This window comes from Miniopterus schreibersii (genome assembly GCF_964146895.1).
Source record: "Miniopterus schreibersii genome assembly, chromosome: 8".
Taxonomy (NCBI): Eukaryota; Metazoa; Chordata; class Mammalia; order Chiroptera; family Miniopteridae; genus Miniopterus; species Miniopterus schreibersii.
The window spans coordinates 42,797,006-42,810,901 of NC_138109.1; the positions used below are offsets into that span (position 1 = coordinate 42,797,006).

The 13,896-nt window shown below is 43.2% G+C and overlaps 1 protein-coding gene across 3 annotated transcripts in view; it reads right to left on the reverse strand.

Moving 5' to 3' along the window:
* Positions 1–13,896, reverse strand: part of WLS (Wnt ligand secretion mediator) — a 133,612-nt gene that overhangs the window by 48,274 nt on the left and 71,442 nt on the right. For all 3 annotated transcript variants that reach the window (XM_081144444.1, XM_081144445.1, XM_081144446.1), the window contains exons 5-10: positions 13,463–13,599; positions 10,185–10,353; positions 8,777–8,874; positions 8,352–8,415; positions 6,088–6,231; positions 4,752–4,835 (exon numbers count right to left, since the gene is read on the reverse strand). In XM_081144444.1, coding sequence (XP_081000570.1) covers positions 4,752–4,835; positions 6,088–6,231; positions 8,352–8,415; positions 8,777–8,874; positions 10,185–10,353; positions 13,463–13,599 — 696 coding nt within the window. The remainder of the gene's footprint in view (positions 1–4,751; positions 4,836–6,087; positions 6,232–8,351; positions 8,416–8,776; positions 8,875–10,184; positions 10,354–13,462; positions 13,600–13,896) is intronic.

The following is a 13,896-nucleotide window of genomic DNA, read 5'->3' on the forward strand; positions in this document are numbered from 1 at the left end:
GGCCTTCACTACACTATTATCCATGTCCGTGGGTTAGGCATATACGCATATAAATTCTTTGGTTAATCTCTTCCCACCCCCCTTCCCTCTGAGATTCCTTAAACAGGAGTGAGTCTCTTAAGTTAAAGTATGAGGCAACTATTTATTGTATAAGGTCAAATTTCTTTTGAAAATTCACTTAAATGACCATGATGCACACTGTTAATATACACACGTTTGTTTATTCAAGTCTGTATAGTAATATATATACACTATATATTCTAGATATAATGCATGGTATATAATAAACTGGATATATATGCAAAATACAATTTTACAGTAGAACCACTCAAATGAGATGTTCATACTCTGAGGGGCACAGAGGACTGAGACTGAGGAAATAGCATTTTCATGCCCACCTCTCATGTTTGCTTTGAGACACATGCACATCGTTTATTTTTATTTTTAAATGTATCTTTATTGACTTCAGAGAGAGGAAAGGAGAGGGAGAGAGAGATAGAAACATCAATGATGAGAGAGTCATTGGGGATCGAGCCCGCAACCCGGGCATGTGCCCTGACTGGGAATCGAACCCCGATCGCCTGGATCCTAGGTCGACACTCAACCGCTGACCCACGCCCTGCCAGGCACATGCACATCTTTGAGATAAAGTTGCAGAATTATCTATACTACTTAATTTGTAATCTCTAAATGTATTGTTTGCTGCAGAGGGCAAAGAATTGAATTTGCATAAATAAACTGTATACAGTGTCACTCTGCTCTAGGAGACTTGATTGTGCTTCCCCTCTCCTCTCTCAATTATTCATGCCCGAGCCAGCCTGAGCTCTGAGCACATTCCCACCAATATGTACTACAATCAGCAGCCTCTACAGAGCAGGCCTTGTAAATCCAAAATCTCATTAACGCCAAGGCAGAGAGGTAACAGTCACCCTGTTTTAACTTTCAGAGAGAAAAATCAGGTAGCTCCAACCCCCCCCACCCCCCCAAAAAGAAAATCATCTCCCCTCTGTATACATCTTATTTCTATCCTGTTTTTCCTGATTTAACATTTGAACAATTTACTTTTGTGTGAAACCACCCAATTATACCCCTGGAGCCAAGTGAAGGTCAAATCCTTTTACACCCAGTAGTCTTGACAACCAACATTCCACTTAACAACAAGATTTCCAAATCCCAGACACAGGCTCTCTTACTGGAAACATTTCCTCTGTAAGTAACAGAATGAAGTGATCACACATACAAAAAAAAGGGCTGGGGACAGGCTTTCTGGGAGTTTGCTGCTTATGGCCTGACTAGAATGTCAGGCACCCGGGGGTTCCCTTAGTGAAGGTTGCTGACCTTCTCCCCTGCATTGCACTTCTGTTCCCTACTGCTCGTCACCTCTAAATGGAACGCCTCTTTCTTTTCCAGAGGGAAGGGGCTAAAATACTAGACTGTGATGTGCCATCTCTTGGTTGCTAGGACTGAGCCATTAAAATGGCAGGCATTAAAAGACTGCACCTCAGTGCCCAGCTACAAAGCCTCAAGGTCATCGCATTCCACAGCTTCTGTCAGCCTTTCATTCCTGGCCTCAGAGCTTCAATATCCTGGTGAGATCCCCTCGCATTATATTTCAGGGGCTTAAATGCAAGCTCTCCCAGCAAGCCCAAGAGTATAATGGAAGTTTTAATACATTCCTTTTACCTAAGACTGGGATCTATTTCAAAAAGTTACCCAATAGGTTTTCTTTCAGGTGAGCTCATTGCTGAGACATTCCAAAATGACATTAAAAAATAAATCCTCTGATGACTATATTAATACAGTACCCGGGACACTCAGAGTTATGCCTGAAAACGTCTTAGATATCTATAAATAAACCTTTAAAAAAAACCAAACCACCCAGCAGGAGGAATGTGAGGAGCTAATGGAATCCAAAAGACCTCATTGCTACCCCCTTAGAGTTCAAATCCACTCCAGACCAACTGTCACAGCAGATATAAAAAGCTAGCCACAGGCTGGAGCTATCTTAGAAAATACTGGGGCGATGGAATATTAATCTTTTTCTCAAAAGAAAAGCCACAAACCCTGCTCCTTGGAAGACTGACCTCTTTTGCTTTAAAAAGGTACACTGACTAAACATGTACAAGGTTAAATTTGGACAACATATAAGTGCCTTAAACATCAGCCCAATGTCCCTTCTTGACTTCAGGGAGCAGAGACTCTGCAGAGACAAGAGAGTAAGTAGGATGGGGCTGTGGGAGAAAGACTTCAGCTTTCGAAAGCGGCAGGAACAAAGCCCTAGCCGGCTGCTCAGCGGTTAGAGCGTTGGCCCGAGGACTGATGGGTCCCCGGTTCGATTCCAGCCAAGGGCACATCATACCTCGGTTGCAGCTCAATCCTCCACCCCGGTCCTTGTGCAAGCAGGAGGCGACCAATGGATGTGTGTCTCTCACATCGATGTTTCTGTTTCTTTCTCTCTCTCCCTTCTACTCTCTCTGAAAAGCAATGGAAAAAATATCCTTGGGGGAGGATTAAAAAAAAACAAAAGTGGCAGGAACGTGTGTTAGGACCAAAAGTGCCCTTCCTGGGAGCGTGTCTTGGTATTGCCTTTTATCCCTCAGCCCACCTTACTCGGGGGGGGGGCGCCGCTCTCCCGCCTGGCAGGCCGGCTGTATTAAGCACGTTGCCAGGCCTGCAAAGCACTTTGGTCACACGAGGGACCGAGCCAAGGGATAAGGGGGGCCTGCCACACAACCTGTTTGAGCCTCAGTCGGCTGAATAAAGAACTCATTCAGAATCTGAAATATTTTCACGGCATCGGGAGTGGAGAATGAAGTTTCCAAGGCTTTATAAACAAACAGTCTGATACAAACACAGCGCTGTTGTAGGTCAAAGCAGACGTGGGGAACAGAACTTATGAAGATATGTATGCATACATTTTTTATTTTTTTACACATTCACTCCAGCCTTTAGGAGCAGCACTAACACTGCCCAGTGGGCACAGCCAACAGAACTCCAGGACTCCTAACTTGGGTTAAAGGCACCCTTGGGTGTCCTTAATAGAGTTCAAGGTGTTTGTGAACTGCAATAAGAAAAAAAATTATATCTTTATTTTCACCAGTCTCTAACTGAAAGTTACAATTGCTTTTAATTATGAATATAGAAAACAAACCCCCATTATATTAGTACCAACCTATCATTTTGTTACCAATAGAAATCATTTTTTCATATCAGTTAGTTCTAGATATGTATAATTGCAAATATATATCATCTATCTATCTATCTATCTATCTATCTATCTATCTATCTATCATCTATCTATCTATCATCATCTTTCTATCTATCATCTATCTATCTATCTATCTATCTATCTATCTATCTATCTATCTATCTATCTATCTGATTCCCTTTAAAATCCAAAGTTTTTTATTTTACTCATTTAAAAATATTCAAAGAAGTGGCCCATAGCCTTCGCCAGAGTACCCGAGGTTCATAGCACAAAAAAGTTAGGAGCCCCTATACTAGAAGGAAACTTGCTAGCAGAATGGGGCACGTCTTGTCTTAAGGCTCTGTAAGCACTCCTAACATTTTCAGTTTTGGCCAAATACAGGGATGAGAGAGCAGTTGGTAAAAAAAAAGTAAAAAAGACTGGGTTCTGGTCCCTAACCTATTCTACGTCCTTTGGCACAACATTCGTGTTTTTTGCTCTTCATAAGGCACACCTACTCTTGCTCACAATGCCAGGCACAGTGCAAAGCACTTTGCAAGCATTACTTCGCGGAATCCTGATAGCACCTTCTACGGTGGTACCATTATTACACCCATTTTACAGATAAGAAAATGAAACAGCAGAAATAGGAAATGTCTCTAAGGCTGCTAGATTTCATATTCTAACAAACTGGGATAACAATTCCTACCCATAGGATTTCTGTGAAGCTCAGATGAATGACAGGTACATAATACATTAGATGTAAATAGTAACTCCCAAGACAAGTTACCAATATTTTAAAATCATTAGCATTCTTAAGATTTTCAAGTACAGCCCCGCCGGGCGTGGCTCAGCTGTTGAGCGCTGACCTAAAATCCAGGAGATCCCAGTTCGATTCCTGATCAGGGCACATGCCAGGGCTGCGGGCTCGAGCCCCAGTCCGGGGAGTGCCGGAGGCAGCTGATCAATGACTCTCTCATCATTGATGTTCCTATCTCTCTCTCCCTCTCCCTTTCTCTCTCTGAAATCAATAAAGACATATTTAAAAAAAAAAAGAAAGAAATATTTTCAAGTGCAGCAAAATGTTGAGTTTTGGAAATAAACAGCAGAAAGACGAGGTTCTATCAAAGGGATTTTTGAATTTCATTTCATGTTTAAGTGGCAATGTAATTACTACAAAGAATAGCTAATGGACTGCAAAAGGATCTACGTTAATCCTAGATAAGGAACCAATCAGATTAATGCTGGCTTGTTGGTGTTCTGCTACAGGGCTTGAAGTTCATTCTCTGAAGTAAATGAAACAAATGCTCTTCAATGTGGCTGCAGGCTGTTAATTTACTTAGCAACTTTTGCTCCCTCGAGGCCGTACTGAAAGGGAATATTCAGTCCACCTCTGGCCCGATAATGACGAGACCCACCCTGAAGCCTAAAAACCATGGCTTGATCAGCTGCCCAGCATGAGAGCTTCTCTGCTCCTTTCTCAGTAGCTCTACAGAATTTTCTGTGCAGAGAAGAAGCACCTCTCCAGGGACATGCTCACCCTGACCTCTCAGGGTCAACTTACCTGACTAACAATGAAGAAGATGACAGTCATGGCAGCACAGGCCAAGGTGATAAGCATGAGGAACTTGAACCTGAAAATTAGTCCCTATTAGGAAAGAGAGAAGGAGTAGTTTAACATTCCACCAGCCACCAGCAATCCTTATCTCAATATGTAAATGTATAAAAAGCTAATTTTAAAGAAATCCATAAAACCAAATTCCTAAGAGTGAGTGTAAAATAATTTCACATAGTAACATTTCTCCCGCAGAGGTGAATGTGGCTGGAAAATGTATTGAGCCAAATATTTCCTATGTTCTTATCTCTCATAAAACAGTAACAGCAGAGCCTGGGAAATTATATTCACAGCACATCGTGAGGCTGCTAATTTCCCTGCTAAGCTGGTTATGCTTCTCTGCAAGGGTTCAAAGTTACCAAATCCAACTTTTCTGCAGTTGAAATAAAATTCTGCTCCAGTGAACAAAAAGAAATGTGCATATTAATCAACATGAAGTGGACTTGGTTGAGTTTTTTCATGTGTCACTCCAGCTCTAGAGATAGGCAAAGCTTTAGAAAGTGCCCCCCGTTTCTGAGAGGAGGGTTGAAGGGAACTTGTGTTTTGGGGAGGGATGCCTCTTACTGCAGATCCACTGAATGTAGAAACCCTGTGGTTCTGCCATTTCTGTTTCTCTTTTCACAGAGGACATGTCTCTGAGGACAGCCACTTGGACATGAGCCCAAAGGGATCCTTGAGAAATTAAGAATGGGTTGCCTGCATTAGAGACTTGAGGATGCTGAGTGTTTCTCTTTTGTGAGGCACATAATCTATAAACAGAGATTACTGAGCTCTATCTGAGCACAATATTTGGCCCAAATATCTGAGTGCCTGCTGGATATTTCAGGGGAACTGTGGCTTCCTGGAGTCTAGAAATCAGATCCCCTGGGCTGAACTCCAGTCTTAGGGCTGATTTTCAGCAAGAGAACCTTAACTAATACCTCACCCCAAGCCAAATCCCAGTTCTACCATACTCAAATCTCCCACCTAGTATGCACCTACATTCCACCCCAAAGCTGAAGAACCTGCAGGACAAGTTTACTCCTCACTGGGGACAGAAATACATTTATACCTCAGAAAACTCCAAGATTTAGAGAGTCCAGCTAGGTGCTTCTCAGAGTAGGATTTAGCCTCGTATTTTGCCCAGAGATCCCATATTACATGTGAATCTCTCAATGTGTATGTGTATTTGAAATATAGGCTTCTAATCTCCAGGTGTAGGGCGGTATGTGTGGTGCGTGCGTGCGTGTGTGTTTACACATCAAGCAGGAGATCCTGAGTACCATTTCCCGAATGACCTGCTTACCTCATAGTGCAGCCGCCGGACTTTGCTCATGGCTGGCAGGCTGGACTGCTTCCCGCTGATGTTCCGAAACACCTGGAACACCATGAAGCACAGAAAGAGGAAGTACAGGCAGAGGCAGATGCCAGCCACAATGATGAAGGCCATCTGACAGTGTCCAGTAAAGGAAACGGCAGGGAAGCCAAGGACACGCGCGCTTCTCCCCGGCTCTGCTGGCAACACCGTTTCTCTCCAGGTAGTTTTCAGGGGGACAGAGGTTTTCTGACACAAAAGTACCACAGACAAGAATGTTCCAAATTGCTTTCTAAGCCAAATAAGAGAAAAGGAGCTTTGCTTATTAAAAATGCAGACTCTAGCCCTGGCCCGTATGGCTCAGTTGGCTGGGCATTACCCTGTGCACCTAAACATTGCTGGTTCAATTCCCAGTCAGGGCATGTGCCTGGGTTATGGGCTCAATCCCCAGTAGGGGTCATGCAGGACGCAGCCACAATGTTCTACTCTCACATCAATGTTTTTCTCTCTCTCCTCTCCCTTCTTCCCTCTCTAAAAAAAAAGTCAATAAAAATATTTTTTTAAAAATGCACTCTAGGGCCCACCCTAGACCTACCAAATCAGAATCTGCCTTTTAACAAGGTCCTCAGGTGACTCATATGCACAATAAATTTGAAAAGCACTAAAATATTAGATATTAGTTGCAAAATACTGATCAGGTAGACAGCTGCATTAAAATCACCAGAGGAGTTAAAATACAAGTGACCCAGGTCTCTCACTGCAGGTATGTGGAATCAGATTTTCCAAGGGACAGGACACCATGTATAACCATGTTTGGGAACCATCAGGCTAGTCCCTGGATTTTTATAATGAGATTGAGATGCCCTGGAGTCAGGAGGGGATGGAGTGGGGTTGGATGCAGCAGCTGTTAAGGGAATGAAGGTCTTGAAGTAAATCCAGGCATGAAGTTCAGTCTGCAATCTTCTGTCCAGCACAAAAACAATCTTGTCAAATGGAACAGGGCGCAGAAGGACACATCGCTAAGGTAGGACTTGAGAGGGGTGGCAATATACTCTGAGACCGAGCAGGGCGGCTCTAAGACCTATCTTTAAAGTTTATCTGAGAACCATCAAGGCTTGGGGTAGAGTGAGCTGGCTTGGGAGACAGGTGATCCGATTTCAACTCCTTCCTGCTACAACTCTACCCCAAATTGCATATTTTAAAATATTTCAACAAGTGTGAACTCAGCATGTATATTCCACTAAATAATATATTTAAGGAAGTTTTTCCTTCTTCCCTAAAATCAATAGTACCCTGGAATGATGGGAACATAGTTATTTGCTTCAGGACTTGAAATTTTATTTGCCCTCCTGGAGCTCCATCATATCTGTAGAACAAAAGGGTTGGAGTAGACTTAACTTTATATATATATATATATTCCCTGTCTGGTGCAGCTAACATTTTTTGGAGCGATGTGGGGAAAGGGGAACTCAACTCTCTTATCTTTAAGGTAATGATACTACTCATTTAGTTTGCTCAGAAACTTCTTGTGATAATAAAAAGCCAATATAAATAAACATCATAGCCAGAGCGAGCCTATTTCCCAGCACGTGACAAGATATTATCCATCAGGAAAGCACACAACCCAAGCCTTTCTCTCCTCTTCAGAGGAGTCTTTTTTTCTCCCAAAGGATTTAACATATTGTTCAGAAAGATAAAATATTTAAATCCAGCATCCTAAAAGGGATAAGCTAAGACTGTCACTTCTGCTTCATGAAGATGACTCAGACAGAGTTTCTGCCAGCCAACCAGAAGCCTCGGGGACGCGCTGGAACTAATCACCTTAGCCTTATCTCCGCTTGGTCTGGGAAATGAATAGCAGCAGGACCGTATGCCAGGGCGCCAAGGTCACCGTGAGCAGTCTTACACTGATGAATTCAGAAACTGCCTCTCCCACAGGGAGCCCAGGGAAAAGCGAGTCCTGCTTCGGCCTGCCGTAAGCAGGGGCAGAATGGGTCATTTAGACGGGCCAGCAGCACCAGCAACTCTGACGCCTCGGCCACAGGGACGCGCTGCAGTCTCATTCTGCCCGCCCTCACCCGGGCTTGAAAGCGAGCATTAATTCCTCTCATTATTTGCTTTAATTGCGCCGTTATCATTGGTCTAAGGATCAAAGCTCTGGCTGAGCACATATGGAGAACATCATTAGAAAATGATCTTGGGGATCAGGCGGCTATGGGAAGAAAGAAAACCCCGAGCCCATCCAGGAAGGATACAGCCAGCTCTGTTCCAACATCTGTAGTCCAGATACTGTAGAAGGGATTCGTGAGCTGTACCCCTCTACAAAGAGAAACGAGATGGAAAAGCAAGACACAATTAATACAGAGGCAAAGGGAAACTTTCCTTTTGATATATTCTTAGCTTTTCAGCTGGAGGGGTGGGGGTTGTATTTAGACTAAAAGTCACAGAGGACTTAAGTAGAAAAGGAGTTTGAAGAATAGTCAGCCCAGATAGTTTGCATCTAGAAAGAGCTCTGCCTTTGATTCAATCCCAGTCCCTATCTGAGGATGTGACCATGTCCAACCCTTTTATTCCACAGGCTCCCAACCACCCTTCTCCCTTCCAAATACACCTCCTGAAGAGCCAGCAGTGGGCACAGTGACATGCATTTCAGCCCAGAGTCCCACAGGCATCCGCTCACCTCTCACACATGTCAAATATGAAGAGGCAGAAAGACCCAACGGCAATGGGCCCGACTTGCTTCCAATACCCTGCTATGTGATTCCGCTCATGCTGATCCTGATGAAGGCCAAGTTGAGAAATGAGATAAAGATGGTGGGGTGTGCAAAGCAATTCTATAGGTAAGGCAGTCACTCAGACAATCCTTGCTGACAACCTGCTGTGTATCGAGCATCGTGCTAGGCTCTAGGCATACAAGAATGGGTGAGACCAAAATCTGTTCCTAAGGGCTCTCATAGTAGTAACAACAGGATGCTATGGGGACACAAAGCGAGGCCTTGTAGTTTAAATACTTCAGAATTAAATTCCTATGTGACTTATCCCTTGTGTTTGTTAAGGTGGGGGTGGTCCCCAGAGGACTAAATAAAGACTCTAAGGCATTAAAATATGTCAAATGTAATAGGTCTCATGGTTAGGAAAATAAATAGATGTTCTCCCTGTTTGTTTTTAAAACAAGGATGGTTCCTCTTGATACATATACAAAGATGCTAAAAGACAGAAAATTAAGGGGTGTAAAGTGAGAAAATGGAGAAAGGCAAAAGACGTATTTTAGAATCCAGGCTGGGACCCAGGTGGTACAGTCCCAACCAATTCACTCCGGGCAGTCCACCCCAGCAGGCTGTCCTGCTGCTGTCCCTGAGTCCCCTCTACTCCTGTTCCTGCTGCTGAGGGCTCATTCTCAGTGTGTCATGGCTCGCTAGGACCCTCATGCCTACCCTGGCAGTAGGCAAAGCCTTTTTCTCTTCTCACCGCTCTCCTGGAAGGGCTGCCAGGCTTCAGAAGCAATGATCAAACCAGCATGGAATTTACAAACAGCCCACTCAACTAGGAAGCCCATGTGCTTACAGGGGCCCAAGCTCCAGCTGGCATATCCTTTTAGCCACAACGTGCTGGCAGCACCAATCTTATTTTTGTCCATAGTACCTTTGATCCCTCTTGAAATATGATTTGGTGTGAGTGCAAACTGACCAGGGAGGTTAGTGTTTCATGGTAACAGGGGTTACTAGGCCACCTGGCCAAATTGCCAGCTGGAGAGAAGTGGGCTCACATTATCTGGTGGTTACTTTGGTTCTGGGGACAAGCAAAGCAGAAGCCAAATGGAAAAGAAATAATAATAATCATTAATCTTGGTGTGTTTACTTTCTACTAAGTATGTTACTCACATTTAAATCTCCCAAAAACCCTAAATCTCATTTTATAGATGAGGAACTTGAGATTCAGAGTGATCAAGCCACTTGCCTAAGGCGACTCAGCTAACCAATGGTGAAGCAGAAACTTGAACCGAGAGCCCAACTCCAGAGCTCACTCACATAACCACTAATTTATTCTGCCTCATCCACTGTCCCTTCCCCAGCGGCTCTGACTCTTACCATCATGTGCTCGCCACAGAAGATGATCCAGAAGGAGAGAAGCATTGCATAGAAGATGCCCTGTCGAATATCACCAAACAATAGCATCCAGGTCCAGTCAAACCCAATGGAAAACCATTCCACTGGGATATTGATAAAAGTCATGGAAATCCCAAGGGCAAAGATGACTCTGGTGATGAGAAAATATCAGGAAAACAACTTTATTCATTTGGGAAGCAGATCTTCAAAAATTAGAAGCCAGCTTGGGGAAGTCAGATGGTACTTATTGGGACTGAAGCCATATGAGCAGTTTCTTAGCTCTCATAATGAATTTCTACACAGAGATGCAGAATGTCTTATTTTGTTGGGACCACTGCAGAATGAAAGAGGCTATCTTAACCTTTCTGGATAATTGAACCTAACCTCCTTAATCCCTGGGACTTTATTTTGGTATCAGCTCAGATTAAAAGCTTTCTACAATGTTTTCACCCTCCCTTGCCTTCGTAATCAGACCTCATTGAATGTAATTATCCTCTCTTACCTATTCAGGTCATCATTAACATGATCATTAAGAACATTCATTATTATTATGCTTTCCTCAGCAACTATGAATTATAAAAGCATATTCATTTCAATAATAAATGACCCCAAACAATATGAGATGCAAATTCTTTTAGTGGCTTGTTTAGCGCTTATTTTGCTTTTCCCCATCACACTATTAATTGCTATTTCTCTATCAAAATATTCATTTAGTTACTGATTTATTCCTACTTTCACTCATTATAATGAAATACGTATGTTTATTAAACACATTATGTACCAAGCATTTTGTTAGGGCTATAAATACCTAAATAAATAGGACTAGTTCTTACACTCATAGAATATATTTAGTGCCTCAGTCAGATAAAGAGATAAAGTGTGATAAGTAATATAATAGAAATTTGCACAGGCTGCTACTGGCGCATCTAACTTTGACAGATACTGAGCTGAGTTGTGAGTCAAGGTTAAGTAGGTGGAAGGGCATTCTAAGCAGAGGGAAATGTCTGGATGGAGGCACAGAAGCTTGGAACAGCCTGAAGCATTTGGGAATCTGCATGTAGCACATAGCAGAGAATGTCAGGACATGATGCCAGAGAAGTGAACAGAGCTGAGCTCACGAGGAAACTTGCATACCTCATTAGAGATTTGCAATTAACCCTGAAAGAACTGAAGATAAAAAAGGTTGAAAAATGGAGAGACATGATTCATTCAATTCATTCAACAAATTCATATTTATTGAGTTCCTGCTATGTACCAGTCACTATTGTAGACACTAGGGATGTACTAGCAAACAATACAGACAAAGATCCTGCTCTAGTGATACCTGCATTCAGATGGGGTGAGAGGAGAGGTATGGGAAGAAAGATAATAAATAAATAGAGAATGAGTATTATAAAGAAAAATAAGGCAAGGTATGAAAATGGAGAGTGGTGCTATTTTATATATAGTGGATAGGGAAAAGCCTCTAAGATAAGAGACATGAGAGCAGGGCCTGACAGAAATGAGGAATTGAGCCACAGATATATCTGGGTTAAGAGCATTTCAGATAAAGAGAACAGCAAGTGCAAAGGTCCTGGGGTCAGAGCATGCTAAGCATGTTTGAGCACCATCAAGGGGATGGTAGGTGGTGAAGAAGATAGGAGATAAAATCAGAGGTAGCAAGAGTCCAGAGCATCTAGGGCTTTATAAACTAGGGCAAAGGAGATGCAAAGCCAATAGAGAGCTTTGAGCAGGGAAATGACATGATCTGATTTACACTTAAAAGGGAACAATCTGGCTGCAGTGTGAATAGACTATAGGGAGGAAAATGGTAGAAGAAAGGAGAGCAGTTGAGAGGCTATTTCCAATAAACCAGGTGAGAAATGACAGTGGGTTAGATTAAGATGGTAGCAATGAAAATGGTGAGATATCCTGGTGGATTGGATGAGAAGAGTGAAAAAACAGAAGTAAAGGATGGCTCCTACATGTGTAGCCTGAGCAAAGGGACAGGAGGAATTACCATTTCCCAAGATGGGAACAGGTGGGAGAGGAGCAAGTTTGAAATGGGAGGATATCAATTGCTTTTTGCACATATTACATTTTTGTGCAAGTGAAGATATTGAATAACAGTTGGAATATTTGAATCTAGAGTTGGGAGAGGCTGAAGTTGATGGTTACAAATGAAGAGTCATCATTTAGAAGATTTTTTAAACCATGAGATTAGATGAGATCACCCAAGGAATAAGCACAATAAAGAGAAAAGTTTAAGTTTAAGACGTTGGAAAGTTGGTTGGAAACAGCCATGGAGGCTGAGTGATGGTCAGCAACGGAGGGGAACAATCACAAGAAGGGTGGGGGAGGCTCTGAAAAGGGGGAGTGATCAATCATGGCAAATGCTGATGATGAGTCAAGAAAAGCAAGGACTGAGAAATGACCACTGGATCTGGAGTTCGAAGGTCACTGGTGATTCTGTCAGGGGTGGTTTCATGGGGGGAGTGTAAGGGGGGTGTTGAAATGGGCTTAAGGAAAAATAGGAGAAGATACAGACACGTTTTTTGAGGAGTTTTGCTGTAAAAAAAAAATGGTGTGATGGCTTCAGGGGGAAATGGGAAAAGGAAAAGTTTTGTTTAAGAATGGGAGATGGTAGAGAGTATTGGTACGCTACTGGGAATAATTCAGCAAAAAGGGAAGTCAGTAATAAGGGAGAGAAAGGGGGTATGTCTACAGGAGCGGCATCCTTCTGGGCTGGGCTTAGTTAGACAGGCAGCTGACCCACTGTCACAGACAGAAGTATCTGCCTCAGACCATGAGGATGAGGAACACGGCCAGAATAAAGAGCCAAAAAGATAGGACCTATTGGGTTTAATAAAAGTCTGTATGTGAAAGCTGGAGGAAAAGAAAAAGTCCAAAATGACTCCTGGTCAAATCACCAGCCCAAGTAGCACACTCACCACTTGAACTAGACCCCACAAAACCAGGAGCACGGCAGGCAGGGCACGCGATGCTGTGTCCTCACGAGCGCTCTGGCCCGGCCGGTGCGGCTCGGCTGCTGGCCATCAGCCCACGCCGGGAAAGGCTGCCGGTTCGGTCCCCGGGCAGAACCACGCCCTGGCTGCGGGCTGGGTCCCTGGCAGGGGTGTGCAGGAGGCAGCTGATGGGTGTTTGCTCTCACACTGACGTTTCTCTCTCTCCCTCTCCCTTCCTCTCTCTCTAAAAAGAAAGAAATAAAAATCTTAAAGAAAAAAAAGAAAAAAAAAGAGTGCTCCAAAACCAGCTCTTACTTTTCGAGAAGCACCGGGGGCCGGGACATCATGGTAATTCTCCTCCAGTACCACACCATAATGATGAAGATGCTGGGTGTAAGGAAGGTCTTCATGGCAAACCACACCTTGGTGAAGCCTCCATTTTGGTGGATTGCCTAGAGAGAGGCCAACATAATTTTGAAGGTGAATATATCTTAGAGTTATTTTCTATGAGCATATGCATTTTGGAGATAGGTAACGGGACACCTTGTCTGCTGAACTGTCCAGATCAAAAGCTTTCCATTCAGAGCATATACTGACCTCATACCCCCCCCCCCAGCCCCTTCTCAAGCATTCTAGAAATATAAATCAAAAGACATAAAAATGGACCCTCTCTATACTAAGGGAATGATTAAGAATACAATCAAGGATTTTTTCTGTAAGGCTTTCGTTGAAAAATTGGACATATCTTA